At 52.6% G+C, this 20,392-nt stretch overlaps 3 protein-coding genes across 3 annotated transcripts in view; 1 reads left to right on the forward strand and 2 right to left on the reverse strand.

The window, feature by feature from the left end:
* Positions 1 to 20,392, reverse strand: part of LOC135404965 (uncharacterized) — an 801,303-nt gene that overhangs the window by 571,065 nt on the left and 209,846 nt on the right. The window lies entirely within an intron of this gene.
* LOC135405449 (olfactory receptor 14J1-like) lies at positions 2,508 to 3,500 on the forward strand. Its single transcript, XM_064640145.1, has one exon. The coding sequence runs from the start codon at positions 2,508 to 2,510 to the stop codon at positions 3,474 to 3,476; it is 969 nt and encodes a 322-aa protein (XP_064496215.1). The 3' UTR covers positions 3,477 to 3,500.
* Positions 10,184 to 11,343, reverse strand: LOC135405464 (olfactory receptor 14J1-like). The gene has a single exon (XM_064640164.1). The coding sequence runs from the start codon at positions 11,341 to 11,343 to the stop codon at positions 10,384 to 10,386; it is 960 nt and encodes a 319-aa protein (XP_064496234.1). The 3' UTR covers positions 10,184 to 10,383.

Raw genomic sequence — 20,392 nt, forward strand, 5'->3', positions numbered from 1 at the left:
GTTTGAACTTCCTCTCAGGGACTGAGTCTCATGTAAACAACGTCAAAACCCCTGAGGGTCATTAAATGCCTCGGGCTGTTGCTGTGCTGAGCTGGGCCGAGCTCCTGGCACACAGGGAGCTCCTGGCAAGCGGGCAGCGTTGCAGAGAGACAGCTCTTCTTGTGAGCAGCTCCTCTGCACAGCCTAGCAGGGAGAGAGGCAGAGAGATGAGAAGCAGCCTGGGCTGGGAGGTGACTGAGCTCTCACTACACCAGAAACCTTCCCAGGATTTGAAGGAAGAATTCTCTGGCTGTAGGAAAGTTCAACTTGCCTTCCTGGAGGGATCTCCTAAAGCTGGCACATCCCACAGCTTCTAGGATCTTTCAGCAGGACTCTCCCAGTTGCTGCAGTGCTGAGGAAGTGGCCATATGGCAGAGCAGGGCAGGAGCTGCAGGCAGCAAGGGCAGAGAGGAGAAGGGAGCAGGAGGTTCAAGGGATCCTGGGGTGGGAGAACAGGAGAGAGCAGCTCAGGGGAGGAACCTTGCCAGCCCTTTGCCACGGTCAGGCTCTGACTGCAGAGCAGTGCAGGTGAGTTCCTGCAAGTGCCTCTGCCAGCTGCCAAATGGCAGCAGTGGCAGGAGCTGTCAGGATGGCTCTGCTGGATTTGCTGGGGTGCAGCAGGAGAAGCTGCTGCAGAGCAGGACTTGCTGCTGCCCCCTCAGAGGCCCAGGGCCAGAAGGTTCCCTGTGGCAGGGCTGGCTGTGGGGTGGGAAGGTGGGGGTGCAGCCAGGGGTGCCCAGGGCTGTGGTGCAGAGCAGGGTCCTGCCCCCAGGGCTCTGTGTGCTGGGGCAGGGACTCTGCTGCCTGCCAGGGTCAGCTCTCAGCCCGGCCAAGGAGCTGCCACGGCCCTGCAGGGAGAAGGGGTGGGTGGAAGGAGTGACCCCTCAGGGCAGGGCAGGGCTGGGCAGGGCCCTTCAGCTGCAGGCTCAGGGCTCCTCACAGCTTCAGCTCCACCTCCTGCCATTTCCAGGGGCCCTTCTCAGGAAGCACATCCCTCCAGAACACCTCCCCCTTCCCAGCCACCACAGGCTGTCTGGGATCTGCTCTGCAGCCCCTGCCCAGGCAGAGCTGCCCCTGGGCACTGGGCTGGGGATGGCTCTGGCAGCACTGGCAGGGAGCTGAGCTGGGCACAGGGAGGGGCTGCTGGCAGGAACAGCTCCTCACCCAGAGGCAGGCAGGCAGGGAGAGGCAGCTGCTGCCACAAGGGCTGGGCAGGGGGATGTGGGCCCCTCCCTGCTGTCCCTGTGGCACAGACCCCTTCCCTGAGCAGCTCCTGCCTGGGCTCCTTTCCCAGCCTAAGCAGAGCCTGTGCCCTCAGGCCCACGGGGGCTGGGCTGTGCATTGCCCTGCAGCAGCCAGAGCCCAGGCAAGGACAAGGCCCTGATTTCCAGCTGTCTCTCTGTGTCCCTCCTCCCTTGGCAGCAGCACTGTGGCATTTCACTGCCATCCCCTGCTGCCTGGGCTCTCCTTGTTCTCACCATTCGGTTTTCTGAGCCACTCTGGGGTTGGGGGGGGGCAGATTCCTGTCCAGACACAACCCCTTTGGGTGCTGCTGTGGGGATGTGTCTGTGGGAGCCAAGTGCCCAGGTGCCCTCCAGGCACCTTCAGGGTCTTCAGCTGTTTGTCTGGGTGTCCTGCAGGGCTGCAGGTGCCCTCCAGAAGGGCACAGCTCTGCCATAGGATCTCTGTGCTGCACAGGATCCCCATGGAGAAAACTCCTCAGTGCTAAATCCATGGAAATGCTCTGGGCAGCTGTACTTGGGAGCTGCAATGATCCCTCTGTGTGGCAGTCTGGGAGGATAGAGATGAGATCCTAATCAGGCATCCTGAGGAAAGGCAAGGATTCTGTCAATCTGCTCTTTGAAACAGGATTCCTCTGCTCCTAGAAGTGCCTTGTTACTTTTTTTAAGGGAATTCCTAAGGGTGATCCCCCTTTAGCTCTAAGCTGCCAGCCAGAGGCAGCTGTGAACAGCAAAGATGGCCAGCTCTTGTCTCTGCACCAAGAGACCACCCCTTTGCCTCTCAGGGCTCACAAGATTGCACTTGGAGCACATCAGAAATGTCAGAAATTTCAACCATCCAAACTCCTCCTGGCAAGAGGAATTCGAACAAAACAAAGTCCCCCAAATCCCCTCTTTGTGTTCTGTCCTTGGGCAAACTGTGACCAGCAGTTCTGGAAACACTTTGATACATCACAAGTGCATTTAATTGGAGGTCACCCTGTGCTCCAAGTTGCCTCTCACTGCACAGCAAGAAGGATTCCTCGGGAGCCCATTCCAGGGTCCCTGCTCTCAGTGCCCCCTTCAGCCAGCAAATCCCAGAGCTCAGGGAGAGGGATGCAGAGAGATCTTCCTGAAAAGAGGCCATGAATGTTGAATTGCTATGAGACATGCAAGATGTTTTGCTGATTGAGTCTGGCCTAATTCAGTTCTGCCTTTTTCTCCTCAACAGAAAACCTGAGGCAGCAAATGCCCAACAGCAGCTCCATGCCCCAGTTCCTCCTCCTGGCATTTGCAGACAGGCGGGAGCTGCAGCTCCTGCACTTCTGGCTCTTCCTGGCCATCTCCCTGGCTGCCCTCCTGGCCAACGGCCTCATCCTCAGCGCCGTAGCCTGTGACCACCACCTGCACACCCCCATGGGCTTCTTCCTGCTCAACCTCTCCCTCACAGACCTGGGCTGCATCTGCACCACTGTCCCCAAAGCCATGCACAATTCCCTCCAGAACAACACAACCATCTCCTACACAGGATGTGCTGCACAGGCCTTTTTCTTTTATTTCTTCATGTCAGCAGAGTTTTCCCTCCTCACCATCATGTGCTACGACCGCTATGTTGCCATCTGCAAACCCCTGCACTACGGGACCCTCCTGGGCAGCAGAGCTTGTGCCCACATGGCAGCAGCTGCCTGGGCCACTGGGTTTCTAAATTCTCTGTTGCACACAGCCAATACATTTTCCCTGTCCCTGTGCCAGGGCAATGCCCTGGGCCAGTTCTTCTGTGAAATCCCACACATCCTCAAGCTCTCCTGCTCACAGTCCTATGTCAGGGAACTTGGGCTCATGGTGTTTGGTGTCTGTTTAGCATTTGGTTGTTTTGTTTTCATTGTTTTCTCCTATGTGCAGATCTTCAGGGCTGTGCTGAGGATCCCCTCTCAGCAGGGAAGGCACAAAGCCTTTTCCACGTGCCTCCCTCACCTGACCGTGCTCTCCCTGTTCCTCAGCACTGCAGCATTTGCCTACCTGAAGCCCCCCTCCATCTCCTCCCCATCCCTGGATCTGGCACTATCAGTTCTCTACTCAGTGGTTCCTCCAGCACTGAACCCCTTCATCTACAGCCTGAGGAACCAGGAGCTCAAGGATGCCATGAGGAAACTGATAACTGGGTGTTTTTCAGAAGCAATAAACTCTCCTTCTTCTGCATGTTATGGACATCATTAAAGGCCAATCCTGTGATGTACTTCATTAAAGCCCCACCATATCTTCTGTATTTTTTATTCCTGGTAGGGGTGTTATTTTGTGAGAATTTGTTCACATCAAAAAGTCTTTCTATATATATAAAGATATATATAAAGATATATATAAAAAAGTATATATACATATAAACACCATTTTCAATTCAGTGTTTGCCTTTCTAGCCAGGCCCACAGTCTGTACAAATTGGGAATTTTACTCACTGTGTGCTTAAACCAAATAAAGAACTCTGCATTGGCTTGTTTACCTGACATCTTTCCTCTCTGACTTCTCTGCAGCTGCAGGGTCGGGGTCTCTGTGCAGAGCTGGGCCAGAAAAGAGTCCCAGCAGAGCAGCACTGCCAGGGAGCAACAGCCCTTCTCCTGCGTGGCCTCCTCTTCCTTCCCTTCCATGCTGTCCTGCAGAGCCCTGTGTTGTTGGAGGCCTCAGTGCTCTGGCAGTGGGTCCCAGTCCTGCTGCAGGACTGTCCAGGGACTGCAGGCAGGGACAGCCACGGGCACTGCTGGCACAGAGCTGACCTCTGCAGCAGCACTGCCATCCTGCAGGGGCATCTCCTCAGGCCAGGGCCTCAAAGCTTCCATCTGCTTTCCACTTTGCTCTCCAGGATGTGCCCAACACAACACCCTGCAGAGGAAAACAGCAGTGACCAGCACAAGGGGGGGAGTGCTCAGGGTGGGGGCACCCAGCAGTGCCCTGGCACAGCCAGCGCCGCTCCCAGCACTGGCCTCTCACCCCAGGCCATTGGGCTTGTTCTTCCCTCCAAGGAGGGACATCAAATGACCAGCTCAGGAGTCCATGTTTGCACTGCATGCACAAGACATGCCCATGTGTCACGGCTTGGGGCTGGGGGGGTGGAAGGCTTAGACAAAGTTGATGGCAGAAGCCGTCTCGTTGAGCTACGAGGGGCAGAAAGGACCCCCTTGCTTTCTAAATTCCTTCTCAGAGAGGAGTCGGGGGGGGCTGGATCCAATCTCAGGCTCAGATTTTGGTTTTGACTGAAGGAATTATAAAGGTGTGATTAAATCACTTTGTCCTGCAGGTTTTAGGGATGGCAAATCAGAAATATTTCAATAAAATTAATTTATTTATTATGACAAATAAATGGAAAATTGATCACACAATTGAATAGATAAAAGACCTTAAACAGAATTATTTACTACACAGTATAAAAGCCAAAACCGCCTAGTAGCATAGTGTAAGATAGGACAGTGCAGTCTATCAAAGTCATTCTATAAAGCAATTGGATCAAAGCCAGCAAAAAGAAACAATCCTGAAGTAGAGATTGGAGTAACTCACCCCACAATGACAGGGGGTAGTTCTCTCTCTTTCGCTTAACCCCTGGGCAGTGACCATGAAGAGCTGTCCCTGCTTCATGGCAGAAGCTTCACACACTTCAAGGAAGTCTGTGGAAGAATCTGCCACATGACAGTTGGACGGGGCTTTTATAGTTATCAAGGGTTTGATTGTCAGACATATTTGCAGGCCAGGGAGCAGCTTATCTGTCAAATCTTGCTTCAGAAAGCAGGATGTGTGTTTGAAGTTTCATGAAGCATTTTGGGTTTAGCATAATTCAGCATTAAAAACAGCACCTTGACAGCAGCAGTAACTCATCACGGAGACCTTGCATTGTTTGCATTCTCTGACCAGTTTTTAGGTATTATCAGAGCAGAACATCCTTCCAGAAATGGCCCCTTCATTCCATGAGGTTCCAAAAACTCTGAGGGTTCCTTTGGTTCCATGAGGCCCTGTAGTGTCACAATGGCTCCTTGTTTCCACGATGTTCCAAAATATCCCAGGGTTCCCTTGGCTCCAAGAGGCTCCCCAGTGTCCCACCGGCCCCTGGATTCCAGGAGGCCCTGCAGTGTCCCAATGGCCACTCGGTTCCAGGAGCCACAGCGGCTGCCGCCGGCGTCTGTGCCCGGAGCCGCCGCTCCCACGGGGCTGCCGCACTCACCGCCGGGGTTGCCGCTCGCGCAGCCGCCGCTCTGCCCCGGCTGCACCGGGACCCGGCACCGCCTCGGGCCTGCGCTGCCGCCTCAGCGGCCACAGGGACACAGGGATGGGGGACCTTTGCTCTGCCACTGAGGGGGCCTGGCTTTGTTCTGCTGGGGTCTGGGCTTCAGGAAAATTGATGTTCATTTTCATGCTCCACTGGAACACCTCCTGAATTCCAAAGGTTTCCTAATCCAGGGGGAGGGGTTTCTATGGCATCGGAGGTGCCGCCCCTCGGGACACATTGACAATAAACCATCCAGCTGATTGGGATGGGTGTAAGAGCTGGGGAACACAGGATAATCAGTCATCCCATGAAAACCTTGGAATCTTCCCTACCTGAATCATAACCCAAATGGAACAGTTTGGATCCAATTCCCAAATAGTTTGGAAACTCCAGTCATTCCTGACACCAGGATGGAAATTCAGCAGATAACTAAAGCCAGTCCCCTTGTGAGCCCACAACCAGCGGGGCTGAGGGAGGCCCTGGCAGCTCCCCAGCACCTCCCTCTCAGTGGGACACCTCTGGCAGCCTCTCCCAGCTCGGGAACCCTCCAGTTTCCAACACTCCAAAGACCCTCGCTGATGCCCAGGATAATTCTGATCCCCCTCAACAAACACTCCTCCAGCTGTGACCCTTGTCTGTTGGGAAACACAAAGGGATTTGGGGGAGTGTTTCTCTGACAAGGGAATTTTGGAGAGGGACCTTTCCACACCCAGCTATTGATGTGTCCACACATCTCTGCCTGGGTGTGGGTGTGAATTGACTGTGGTGGGAATGTTGTTATTGGGAATCTCTAATTCAGTCACTGTTAAAATTGTAGCAAATGCTATTGAATCACTTAATAACTGTCAAACTGGTCAATAATTAAATGCTAGTAATCTCTTTTGCCCCCTTATATTTGTGTCAAAATCCTTTGCACCCTGACCCTCTTGCATCCCAAGGCTCTGTGTAAATCATTCTCTTTCATCAAAAAATGTATATTTTTTGTGACGTCCACTTTAAAATCTTCCTCCTTAGCTAAACTACAAAACAACTCCAATTAGTTGTTGACGTCTTGAAGACAATTAAAGAAAGAAAAATAATTTGGTTTTCAGTGTTTTAATGGGTCCCACAGTGTGTTTGGAGTTGCATCAGCTGTCAGTCCAAGATGGGCCATGTCAGAACTGGTGAGGCTGGGGGGTGAGGAGCAAGGTTGATCATTCATGGTCAGTGTGGATCTCCTGAGAAGACACTCAGCATCAAGATCACTTGGAGAACACCTCTGTCACCTCTTCTCTGAACTAAAAAATGTCCATAGTTGAATTAAAACAAAAAAAGTACAAACTTTGAAGACTTGTTTTGAAATTGCCTTGAAGACAATTAAAGGAAGACAAAGAGATCCTGAGGGATTTCTGGAATTTAATGAGCCCCACGGTGTGTTTGCAGCCCAGCCCATGATCCTGAGGTACTGAGAGAAGATTGAAGCAGCTGCTGAAGAAGTCAGAAGCCAAACTCCAAGTGCCTTGAAGCATTGCTGGGCCCCACTGAGGGCAGGCACTGACAAAGCCTCCCCAGGGACTCCTTGGAGCAGCTCCTTGGAGGCCAGGAGTGCAGGCAGACAAAGGCTCTGGGCAGGCCCCTGCAATGCTGAGCAAAGCCTGCCTTGGTTTTGTGGAGCACAAAGGCCAAGGCCTGAGCCCCAGGCCCTGGCCCAGCAGATCCTGTCCCTCCCGGCTGGCTCAGGGCTGTTTGGGGGGCACTGGGATGGGAGGGGGAGGAACAACAAAGGCCCAAAACTGGGCAACCCCTGCCAGGCTCCTGAGGGAGGGGCGAGGCAGAAACCAAGGGCAGAACCTGCCAGGCAAGTTGCTTGTGGTGGCCTGAGTGGCAGAGGCAGCTGCCAGAGGCAAGGGGACAAAGGCCTGGGTGCCTTTGGGCCTTGCAGCCCTGCCAGAGCCCTTGGCCATCTCTCCTGCAGGCTGTCCTGCCCTGGCCCTGCTGCTGCTCTGGCCTTGCAGGCTGCACACACCCCTCCTGCTTTCCCACCCCCTCCCAGCAGCATTTCTAGACCCTCCCTGATGTCTCTGCACCAGCTCTGGCTGTTCCCTGGAACACAAAGCCATGGGCTGATCCTGACTCCCTCTGGGTGACCTCTTGCTGCAGAGGTGTCCCCGTTGAGTGATATTTCTTTTTCCTCACCTTCAGTCTAAACCTTCAATGCTACTTTTTGTGCAGATTTCATTCTATTTCCAGTATGTAGAAAAGCTCCATCCTGTCAGATCTCCTCTAGACCCTCTCCTGTTCTTCCTCATTCCTCCAGAATGGGGAACCTCACAGACAGACAGACAGACCAGATGTGGTGACACCAGAGCTGAGTCCAGGGGGGTGACAACTCCCTTCTCTGGGTGCCCACACTCCCCCTAGGGCAGCCCCATGTGCAGTTGGCTTTAAATCAAGGGGCCATTCTGTTTCTTTGTAACATCACGGAATCAAGTGGCACCGTGACACTGCAGGGCCTCATGGAACCAAAGGAATGCAGGGACACTGTGGAATCTCATGGAACCAAGGGACCATTGTGACATGCGGGGTCGTGTTGGAACAAAAGGAACTATGAGACATCTCAGAACCTCATGGAACCAAGGGGCCACTGTGCCTCCCCAGAACTCCATGGAATCAAGCAGAGCCGCTGCCTCCCCCCCGCCGCCGCACGGACCGGAGTCGCCGGCTCTGCCCCGCTTGGACACCTCTGGAGTCAGCGTGTTCTTGGGCAGCACAGCTTATCTCAGACCAGAGAGTTTCCCACATTTTGCTTTGCCCCCTCTTTCCTGTGTTTTTTGTTTGTTTGTTTGTTTGTTGTTTTGTTTTTTTTTGTTTTTTTGGGTTTTTTTGTGTTTGTTTTTGTTTGTTTTTGGGTTTTTTGTTGTTGTTGTTGTTGTTGTTGTTCTTTGTTCATTCAGGGGGAAAATGGGGAAGGGAGGCACATGTTGATCCCTGTTCACACCTGTTTACAAAAGGGAGTTGGGGCAGGAGCAGAGAGAGGAGGCAATTTCTCTCTCAGCTGTTGCTTTGAACTGTTCTGTTGGTATTGCTGGTTTTGCTGCTCTATTTCTTGTCAGTAACCTCTTATTTTGTCACCTCTACCTCCTTGTATTTTGTCTCCTTGTACTGGTGGGGAATAAAAGAGGAGTGAATTCATTTTATTGGAGTTCCCACCCCAATATGTGTCTTTAAACCAGGACAGGTTGCTCAAGGGCTCCCTGAAATTTGCCATCATCCACAAAGGACTTGAAAATACATTTTGTCCCATTGTACAGAGAGATAAGAAAGATGTTCTACAGTTCTGTTCAAGGGCTGGTCACTGAGGGATTTCACCAGGAAGTTGCTGCCAAGAGGACTTTGTACCATGGATTTTATTGGACACTCTTCATTCAGCCAACTTCCCACCATCTTCCACGTCTTCAGTCCAGCTTCCACCAGTCTGGCCATAAGGAGACCACAGGAGACCATGCTAGGTGGCTTGATAAAGTCTGGGCACACCACATCCTCTATTCCCTCCCACAGGGGTTCTGCAATCCCTGCCTTGTCCTTCCCATGCCTGGCAACAGCTGCAGGGGGACTTGCCCTATCCCCTTCCCTGCTGAGCCTGAGCAGTGTGGAACTCTGCCAACCCTCCTTGCTGCCCTGTTTGCAGACTGGTTCCATGTCTGCCTTTACCAAGGCCCCAGGAAGCTCTGGGATGGCTCTGGCCTTTCCAAGGGTTTGGGAGAGGTCTCCCAGTGACACTGCCCAGCCTTCTCAATATCCCTGACACCAAAAACTTTTCCATATCCCACACTTCCAGAGGAGTGCCCAGGACACAGCACAGGTTGTCCTGGTGGTTCTGGAGAATGAGAAGGGATTTCTTCCTCCAGGCCAACCCCTCCAATTGGATTTGAGTGCAGCTGAAAGGTTTGCTCAGCATTTTGCCTGGTGCCTCCCTGCCCTGAAGGTTTGTGGCCATCAGGCTGGAGCTGAGGGGGTTGGGCAGGTGCCTGAGAAGGGTGTAGAACAAGGGCTGTGTCCAACTGTGCCAGGAGGGCTGTGCTGGGCAAGGATGAGGAGGCTGCAGAAAACAGTGGCACTGGGGAGGTGAGAGGAGCAGGTGGAGAGACCTTGTGCCTGCCCACGCTGGGCAGGAGCTGCCCCAGGATGTGAGTGCTCTGAAGCACTCACAGGATGTCCCTGTGAACAGGAGGGGAAGACTGGATCTAAAAATGAAACCTGGAAAGCAGAGAGCAGGAGTGTCTTGGTGTCACTGCAGGAGAGTTCCAGCCCTGGAGCAAGGTCACAGCAGAAGTGACCCAATACATGCACTGCCCTCAGAAGATCCCACAGCATCCTGGACATGCTGTAAGGGAGCCCAGCTCTGCTTCACAAGTTCCCAGGGCCTGTCCCTGCCTGTGCTCCAAGGGCTTCCAGCCCCCAGGACTGTGCTCAGAGAGCACTCAGGCCTTACAGCGAGAAAGGGGCTCAGGAGGACAGTGTGGAAGTGGCAAGAGAGCAGCTCTGCAAAGACCAAGCACTGCTGCTCCCTGGCAGTGCTGCTGGGCTGGGATTATTGTCCCCTTCCCGTTTGCAAATACACCCTGTCCTGCAGTGTGCTGTCCTTTAGGAACATCTGAGAAGAAGGGTCTTGGACAAAGAAGGCACTGCAGGGTCCTTTATTTTGTTTAAATACTCAGAGAGTGCAATTCATCATTTATACATCTCTGGGTAAAATTCAATGGGTAGACAATAAATTAGAAGGCAGATGCATAATAATATTTAATTGCACAGAAAATTATTGCCAGAAAAACCTGATGACCTCCACGAAAAACCTGAGCAGGAAGGCTGGGCCATTAAGGAGTCCCATTCTGAATGCTACACATCAGAAACCTGGCACATAATTGCTCCTGAAAAGCATCCAGTCATCATTTTTCTGAGGGCATCCTTGACCTCCTGGCTCCTGAGGCTGTAGATGAGGGGGTTCAGTGCTGGAGGCACCACCGAGTACAGAACTGATAGTGCCAGATCCAGGGATGGGGAGGAGATGGAGGGGGGTTTGAGGTGGGATAACAGGACAGTGCTGACAAAGATCGAGACCACGGCCAGGTGAGGGAGGCAGGTGGAAAAGGCTTTGTGCCGTCCCTGCTGAGAGGGGATCCTCAGCACAGCCCTGAAGATCTGCACATAGGAGAAAACAATGAAAATGAAACAACCGAACACTAAACAGGAACTAACCACAATGAGCCTAGTTGCCCTGAGGTAACCTGAGTGTGAGCAGGAGAGCTTGAGGATGTGTGGGAGTTCACAGAAGAACTGGCCCAGGGCATTGCCCTGGCACAGGGGCAGGGAAAATGTGCTGGCTGTGTGCAGCAGAGCATCAAGAAACGCAGTGGCCCAGGCAGCTGCTGCCATGTGGGCACAAGCTCTGCTGCCCAGGAGGGTCCCGTAGTGCAGGGGTTTGCAGATGGCAACATAGCGGTCGTAGCACATGATGGTCAGGAGACAATACTCTGCTGACATGAAGAACAGAAAGAAAAAAACCTGTGCAGCACATCCCATATAGGAGATGGCTGTGGTGTCCCAGAGGGAATTGTGCATGGCTTTGGGGACAGTGGTGCAGATGCAGCCCAGGTCTGTGAGGGAGAGGTTGAGCAGGAAGAAGCCCATGGGGGTGTGCAGGTGGTGGTCACAGGCTACGGCGCTGAGGATGAGGCCATTGGCCAGGAGGGCAGCCAGGGAGATGGTCAGGAAGAGGCAGAAGTGCAGGAGCTGCAGCTCCTTCCTGTCTGCGAATGCCAGGAGGAGGAACTGGGTGAGGGAGCTGCTGTTCCACATTTGTTGTTTCATGGTGTGGGTCTCTATTCAGAAAAGACGTGGAACAATTAGGACAGACCTCGCTCAGCAAAACCACTCCAGTTTTGAATTGAAAACCTGCCAAAACTAAATTTATTTCCTTTTCCTGCTTTATGTTGGCTGAGGTAGCTGTGAAGAGCAGGAGCTCTGCCCATGTGCTGCCGAGGACTCAGCTTTGCTCTGCTGCAGTGCAGACATGGAGATGTTTTGCGACAGCTCTCATGATCACAGGGGATGTCACATGGAACCCAGCTTTGATGGAAAATTAAAATCCTGTGCTGCTGTCTTGGAGCAATTTGGGCTGCAGGAAAGAGGCACAGTGTACCCTTAAAATATTTTAAACTGAGTTTTTTATTTACAGTGATAAAACCTGAGGGGTGTTTTCTTAGGGCAAATTTTTCTGATGACAAATCTGAAGAGTGTTGAGCCAGGACAGGCAGAAGGGCTGAGCTCTCCATTGCTTTTTGCAGAGCCAGGAGAGCTGCAGTGCCTCTCAGTCTGTTTCTCATCTGCTCTGCACTTTCCCTTGGGCTGCCTTGAAGAGGACTTCACACACAGATTCATCTTTAAAAACCCCACCAAGATCTGTGCTGAGAGCAGGGCAGCGCTGCTTGAAAGAGCAGCTCTGGGAAGTGTCCCCTGTGCCACCCCAGAGGTGCAGCTGTGCTGGACAGAGCAGGACAGGAGCCCTCCTGCAGAGAAGCCAAGGGCTGGGACAGGAGAGTGCCCACCCCCAAGGGAAGGCTCAGCACTGCCCAGGGTCCTGTGCTCATTTCTGATCCTGCCTGAAATGTTCATGTCTGAGAGTAAAAGAGTTGGAATTTCAGTGCAGCTTCCTGACCTGAGAGAACAATGTCTATGCTACAATGCCTAAGCAGGAAACTACCAGCAGGACTAATTCCTTTCCTGTAGCCCCTGTCTTTTCTGAGCTTTGCAAAAAATTCTGCATTAAATACGGTGTAGTGATCTGGAGCTGTGAGCAGGTCTGACCCTGTAACACTGAGACATGGAAAAGATCCTCCCTCAGCTGCCAGGTTTGCTCCTTGCCCACAGCCCTTCTGCCCCAGCCCTGGCAGCAGCTCCCCGGGCCGGCTGAGAGCTGCCCCTAGCAGGCAGCAGAGTCCCTGCCCAGCACAGCACCCTGGGCTGCAGGACCCTGCTCTGCCCCACAGCCCTGGGCACCCCTGGCTGCACCCCCGGCTTCACAGCTCTTCCAAACTGCCCCAAAACAGCCCCCTGCTCACCTATCCCATCAGCTGGGGCTGAGCCAGCTTTAGGAGATGCCTCCAGGAGCTGTCCCTGCACTGCCCTGCAGCCACAGACTCACCATGTGCAGTCCTGCCAAGATTCCTCCTGCAGGGAGCTCTCAGCCCTCCTGCCAGTGCTGAGCCCCTTGATGCTGTGTCTGTGCCCTGCTGGTGTCCCTGAGCTGCCCTGGCAGTGCCCTCAGCCCTGCTGGGCTGTGCAGAGGAGCTGCTCACCAGCAGAGCTGTCTCTTTGAAGCTCTTCTTGCTTGCCAGGAGCTCCCTGTGTGCCAGGAGCCCAGCCCAGCTCAGCAGCACAGCAACAGCCCCAGGCATTTCATGACCCCCTGGGGGGTTTGCCATTGTGTACATGAGACTCAGTCCCTGAGAGGAAGTTCAAACAACTTTTCAACAAGTCAAAGTGAGATTGAAACACTGAAGTTTCTTGTAGTGCTAATGAGTCTCACTGAGGGACACAACTGAGAACCTGTCCCCACATTCCAGTTAGAGCAGAAAACTGCAGACAGTGATGACAAGGATGGACAAGTAAGGGAAAGGTGGCTCTGATGCTGAATAAACCTTGACTTGTTTTCTTAATCCAAAGGGCCAAGGCCTGACCCCCAGCCCCTGGGAAGGCAGATCCTGTCCCTGCCTCATTCCTCAGGGCTCTTCCTGGGGCACTGGGATGTGGGATGTGCAATGCCAAGGGCAAGACCATGGGGTGGCACCTGCCAGGCTGCTGAGCAGGGACAAGGAGGCCATGAGGCCCCAGGGCTGCAAGGGGCACTCCCCTCCTCCTGGCATCAGGGGCACAGACAGCAGCCCTGGCCAAAGGCCTGCAGAAGGTGGCTCTGTCAGGGCCTTTCAGCTTCTCCCCTTCCCTGTCTCCTCTCCAGCCCAGGCTGTCCTACGGTGTCCATGCCCTGCCCCTTTCCCTGCAGGCTGTCGTCATCCCCCCGGCTGCCCCACCTGGCTGGCACCTTCCTGCACTGACATCTCTGCGTCCTCCCTGGCTCTTCCTGCACACACAAAGCCTTGGGCTCATCCAGACTCCTTCTGGGTGACAGAGTGCAGCGCAACACTGCCCTTGGAGGGAAATTTCTGACTTCTTGTCACCAGTCTAGGCCACCCCAGCTGCCCTTGGTGGCACTAGTTCTTTTTTAGGCTGTTTTCTGCCGGCATGTGTCTTCTGCTCCACCAGCTCTGACACCCCCCTTCCAGACCTCTCAGGCTACTCCTCTACTGTCCTCAATCTTCACACCACTGACCCCTGAGTCCTCAGCCTCTATATATGGGTCATGTGCTTGAGGCCCCAAATTCCTTCCTGGGAGATCTCTGGGACCTCTCCAAAGTTTTGGAAGATGACAGTAGAGTGCTGTTATCCCAGGAAACACAGAGGGACACTTTTTTCCAAGGGTTGTCTTGGCAGAATGAGGCACAATCTCTTTAAACTTTCTGGGACAAGGGAGCTCTGAACTCTGGGTACGGAGGGAGGTCCAAGTGCCAACCACTGGAGTGGGAGCTACAAATCATCAGGGCTTGTGTTCTTTGGAGGGCCAGACACTGGTGAGAGTGGTGTGTGTGTGTGCACATGTAAGGACTTGAAGGGCACAATGAACTGTCTCAAAACACTGTCAAAGCAGGAAAATCCCATAAGGAAGGCACCACAACACATAAGCACTGGTGGCAAACAGGAAGTCATTTAATTCCAAGGCCTAAATGGAGGTGAAGCTTTGGAAGTAGCCCCCAGGACAGAATTGCACTGTGCAGACTGGGGGAAAGAGCAGACAGCCCCAACAGGAAGCCAGGGCTGGTAAGGCAGGTCTGGGGAACCCATCCAGACAAAGATTCCCACCTGCAGACTGGAAGCACACCGGGCAAAACTCCCACTGTGGTAAACTGTGGGAAAGGAAGCAAGTCCTTGTACATGTGCCAGCCCAAGCTGTGGGAACAGCATCTACCCCCCTGAATACCCGGGGCTTGGGCTGTATAAAAGTGATAGCCCAGAAGCACAACTTGGGGACCCTCCACCGAGCAGAGCAGGGTGAAGAAGGACCGGTGGGAGCCTCAGGGATCTCCATGGTGTGATACATTTACTTCATCTCTGTCTCTCTCTCTCTGTCTTCCCACCACCCTCTTCTTCTCTCTCTTTCCATTTCTTTCTCTCTCTCTCCCTCCTATTTACTGGTAAATCAAAGCTGGACTGCTGACTTTGGCACATGGTCTCCTTTGCAGCTGAATTTGGGCAGAGGTGTCTCTTAATAATGGGAACCTGAGAGTATCCATGAGGTTTTACAGTGTGGGAATGGCCACTGGATTCCATGAGGTTCCACAGAGTCACAGAGTCCATTTGGCTTTGCAAGGTTCTGCAGTGTGATAATGGACCCTTGATTCCATGAGTTTGCAAAATGTCTCAGGACTCCTTTGGTTCTAGGAGGTCCCACATATCACAGTGGCCCCTTGGTTCCATGAGATTCCACAGTATCGCAGGAATCCTTTGGTTCCATGAGCCCTGCAGTGTCAAAATGGCCTGTTGGTTCCATGAGGTTCCACAGTGTCACAGTGGCCCCTTGATTCCGTGAGGTTCCACAGTGCCAATATGGGCTCTTGATTTCTTGAGGTCCACAGTGTCCCGGGGTCCCTTTGTCTCCATGATGCTCTGCAGTGTCACAGTGGCCTCTTGATTCCATGAGATTCTGAAAAGTCTCAGGGTTCCTTTGGTTCCATGAGGCCCTGCAGTGTCACAGTGGCTTTTGAGTCCTCGAGGTTCCTCAGTGTCACAATGGCCCCTGATTCTATGAGGTCCCAAAATGTCTCAGGTCTCTTTTGGTTCCATGAGGCCCTTCATGGCACAATGAATCCTTGGTTCCATGAGGTTCCACAGTGTCCCAGGATTCCTTTGATTTCATGAGGCCCTGGAGCACCACAACGACCCCTTGATTCCATGAGTTTCCACAGTGTCCCAGGGCTCCTTTGGCTCCAGAAGGTCCTACAGTGTCACAATGGCCCCTTTACTCCAGAAGGTTCCACAGTGTTCTTGCTGGAACACACACGGCTGTAATGTTGTCAGCCCTGCAGAGTTGCCTCCAGCTCTGGGCTCCAGCACAGGAAGGACATGGACCTGTTGGAGTGAGTCCAGAGGGGAGCAGCAAGAGGATCAGAGGGATGGAGCAGCTCTGCTGTGAGGAAAGGCTGAGAGAATTGGGATTGTTGAGGCTGAAGAAAAGAAGGCTTTGGGGTGACCTAATTGTGGCCTTTCTCTGCCTGAAGGGAGCCAACAAGAAAGATGGAGAGAGACTTAGGACAAGGGCCTGGAGTGACAGGACAAGGGGAATGGCTTCACACTGAGAATAGGAAGGGTTAGATGGGATATTAGGAAGCATTCTGGACTGTGATGGTAGTGAGATCCTGGCACAGGTTGCTCAGAGAAGTTCTGGTTGCTCATCCCTGGAAGTGTTCCTGGCCAGGCTGGGTGGGACTCTGAGCTCTGAGTCTAGTGGAAGGTGTCCCTGCCCATGGCAGGGGGTTGGACTGAGATGCTCTTTAAGGTTCCTTCCAACCTAAACCATTCCATGATTCTGTGACTGGTGGGGGATGTGGTGGTTGGAGACGATTGGCACAGAGACCCCAAAATGGTGGAGTTTTCCATTCTGAGTGAAGGAAGGAGGGGGCAGCAGAACTGACACCCTGGACTGCTGGTGGTCAGTCTTTGTTCTGTTTGGGAGACTGACTGATCTGGGTGTGAGTGCGGATGTGCTGGAGGGCAGGAAGGCTCTGCAGAGGGATCTAGACAGGCTGGATCAATAAGGCCAAGTGTCAGGGCCTGCACTTGGGTCCCAACAACCCAAGTTGGATATGAGGCAGAGTGTGCCCAGGGGGGCAAGAAGGCCAAGGGCATCGTGGCCTTTGTGGAGAAGAGTGTGGCCAGCAGGAGCAGAGAACTGATTGCCCCTCTGTGCTGGGCAGTGGGGAGGCCCCACCTGGAGTGCTGTGTCCAGTTCTGGCCCCTCAGTGCCAAAAGGCCCTTGAGGGGCTGGAGCGTGTCCAGAGAAGGGAACGGAGCCGGGGAAGGCTCTGGAAAACATGTCTGCTGAGGGACAGCTGAGGGAACTGGGCTTGTTGAGTCTGGAGAAGGGGAGGCTCAGGGGGGACCTCATTGCTCTCTGCAATGACCTGAAAGGAGGTTTTAGTGGGTGTGGGGGGTGGTCTCTTCTGCAAAGCCTTTTTAGTGACAGGAAGAGAGGAAATGGCCTTAAACTGCATCAGGAAGGTTCATATTAGATATTCAAAAAACATTTTTCCCCTGAGAGAGTGCTCAGGCATTGGAACAAGTAGCCCAGGGAGGTGGTGGAGTCTCTGGAAGCATTCAGGTGGCATCTGGATGTAGCGCTTTGGGATGGGGTTTAGGGGTGATTCTGGTGGTGCTGGGTTGACAGTTGGACTAGAAGATCTGGAAGGTCTCTTCCAACCTTGATGATTCTGTGATTCTCTGACATGTCATCCCTGTTTGCAGGTTTGTGCTCTAACAAGACCCTGGGGATATTTTCTCTGTGGGGTCCAGAGGTTTCCATCTGGTCCCTCTGCTTGGGAAAGCCTTCCAAATCCATTCTGGTGAGGGGAGGTGGTGATGCAGCAACAGCAGCTGCCTTGTGGGATGCCTGGACACCCCTGAGGAGGCAGAGCTGGGGCCACTCATTCTGTGCCCTGTCCTGGCTGGGTGCTGGGGGGACTGCCCTGAGGAGAGACCAAGGAGGCTTCTCCTGGGGAAAGCCTCAGCCAGAGCTCAACTTCCCAAACAAGGCTGGGGCTGGGGGTGTGCCGAGGGGGAAGTTGTCCTGCAGGCAGCAGGACAGGACAAGCAGGACACAGTCTGCTCAGGACACAGTGCATCTGAAAGTGTAAAGGTTTTGAGTCTAGGCCTTCCTTCCTGGCAACCAGGAAGGAAGGAAGGAAGTATTCCATCCTATTCCTTTATGTAATTAGGTGCCTTTATGTAATAGGCGGACAGGGAAGGCTCTTCCTCTTCCTCTCTCCCGGTGAGGTTTGGAGACAACAGACTCCCGTGGCTGGTCTCGCTTCTGTGGGGGAGCTGAGGCCTGGTCGGGCCTACGGGGCCGGTTGTTTCTGCCGAGCCGGGGTCCATTAGCGTGGCGGTGGCGTTGGGCATGATTGGGCTTTCTCAAGGAAAGTATTATGGTTTTCTTTGGCTATTCCTTTATTGAGTGTGTATACCTGTTTTCGTTTGTTTGTTTTGTCCCATTTTCCCCTTCCCCTTTTCTGTTTTCAGGTGTTGGGGGTTTCTTTCTTATGTGTCTATAGTTTTTGTATATAAATGTAATATAAGTGTAAATATGTTTATATATTGCTTTAGCTTTCTCTTATTTCTGTTCTCTTGGGTTTTTTTCCTTTTCCCTTGGTTTTGGGGGGGGAGCTCTTGCGGTGGGGTTTGGAGACTTGGCAGGGAGCCAGCTCTAAACCACCACAGGAGGACACCATGTGTATTGGCCAATTGTTGCTGCTTTATTAAATCACAGCCACCTACAACTGGCTCAGTGGCAACAGAAGAGCAGTGCTCCTAGTTTAAATTGTGGATTTTGCTGAAGATTTGAAGGCATCAGGATTCCAGTTTTCCTGCCTGTATAAAAGACAGAGTTTCTTTTTTGGGATAACATCTAAGACTGGAAAGATCCCCAGGCAACCACCAGGGATGATGTCACAGCGATGATGCGATATCAAAAGAGAGATGTGATGTCACAGGGGGGCTGTGATGTCATGGGGAGGATGTGATGTCACAGGAAGGATGTGATGTCACAGGGAGGATGTGATGTCATAGGAGACATGTGATGTCAAAGAGGATGTGATGTCATGGGAGAATGTGATGTCACAAGGGAGCTGTGATGTAACGGGAGATGTGATATCACAGGAGAGGATGTGATGTCACAGGAATGATGTGATGTCACAGGAGAGCTGTGATGTCATAGTAGACATGTGATGTCACAGAGGAGGATGTGATGTCACAGGGAGCTGTGATGTCAAAGAGAAGGATGAGATGTCACAGGGGAGCTTTGATGTCAGAGAGGAGGATGTGATGTCATAGGAGACGTGTTGTCACAGAGGATGATGTGATGTCACAGGGGAGGATGTGATGTCACAGGGAGCTGTGATGTCACTGGGGAGCTGTGATGTCATAGGTAACATGTCAAGTCACAGAGGAGGATGTGATGTCACAAAGGAGGATGTGATGTCACAGAGCAGGATGTGATGTCACAGAGGAGGATGTGATGTCACAGGGAGCTGTGATGCCACAGAGGAGGATGTGCTGTCACAGAGGAGGATGTGATGTCACAGAGGAGGATATGATGTCATAGGAGACATGTGATGTCACAGAAGAGGATGTGATGTCACAGAGGGGGATATGATGTCATAGGAGACGTGATGTCACACAGGAGGATGTTATGTCACAGATGAGAATGTGATGTCATACTAGAGCTGTGATGTCACTAAGGAGGATGTGATGTCACAGGTAGCATGTGATGTCACAGGAAAGATATGATGTCACAGGGACCTGTGATGTCACTGGGGAGCTGTGATGTCATAGGTAACATGGCACGTCACAGAGGAGGATGTGATATCACAGAGGAGGATGTGATGTCACAGGAGAGCTGTGATGTCACAGAGGAGGATGTGATGTCACAGATAGCATGTGATGTCATAGAGGAGGATGTGATGTTACCGAGGAGGATGTGATGTCATAGGAGAGCTGAGCTGTCACAGAGGAGGATGTGATGTCACAGAGGAGGATGTGATGTCATAGGAGAGCTGAGCTGTCACAGAGGAGGATGTGATGTCACAGAGGAGGATGTGATGTCATAGGAGACATGTGATGTCGCAGAGGAGGATGTGATGTCACAGGGAGCTGTGATGTCACTGGGGAGCTGTGATGTCACAGGTAACATGCCACTTCAATGAGGAGCATGTGATGTCACATAGGAGGATGTGATGTCATAGGAGACATGTGATGTCACAGAGGAGGATGTGATGTCACAGATAGCATGTGATGTCATAGAGGAGGATGTGATGTTACCGAGGAGGATGTGATGTCACAGGGAGCTGTGATGTCACAGAGTAAGATGTGATGTCACAGAGGAGGATGTGATGTCACAGGAAGGATGTGATGTCACAGGGAGCTGTGATGTCATAGAGGAGGATGTGATGTTACCGAGGATGATGTGCTGTCACAGGGAGCTGTGATGTCACAGAGTAAGATGTGATGTCACAGAGGAGGATGTGATGTCACAGGAAGGATGTGATGTCACAGGGAGCTGTGATGTCATAGAGGAGGATGTGATGTTACCGAGGATGATGTGCTGTCACAGGGAGCTGTGATGTCACAGATGAGGATGTGATGTCATAGGAGACATGCAATGTCACAGAAGAGGATGTGATTTCAAAGGGGAGCTGTGATGTCATAGAGGAGGATGTGATGTCATAAGAGACATGCGATGTTACAGAGGAGAATGTGAAGTCACAGAGGAGGATGTGAAGTCACAGAGGAGGATGTGATATCACAGAGGAGGATGTGATGTCACAGAGGAGGATGTGATGTCATAGGAGAGCTGTGATGTCACAGAGGAGGAATTGATGCCACAGAGGGGGATGTGATGTCACAGGGAGATGCGATGTCACAGAGGGGGATGTGATGTCATAGGAGAAATGTGATGTCACAGAGTAGGATGTGATGTCATACGAGAGTTGTGATGTCGCAGAGGAGGATATGATGTCATAGG

This window comes from Pseudopipra pipra, chromosome W (genome assembly GCF_036250125.1).
Source record: "Pseudopipra pipra isolate bDixPip1 chromosome W, bDixPip1.hap1, whole genome shotgun sequence".
NCBI classification, from domain to species: Eukaryota; Metazoa; Chordata; class Aves; order Passeriformes; family Pipridae; genus Pseudopipra; species Pseudopipra pipra.

Coding starts and splice junctions, on each gene's coding strand:
- LOC135405449 (XM_064640145.1), top strand. CDS start 2,508: ATGCCCAACAGCAGCTCCATGCCCCAGTTCCTCCTCCTGGCATTTGCA.
- LOC135405464 (XM_064640164.1), bottom strand. CDS start 11,343: ATGTGGAACAGCAGCTCCCTCACCCAGTTCCTCCTCCTGGCATTCGCA.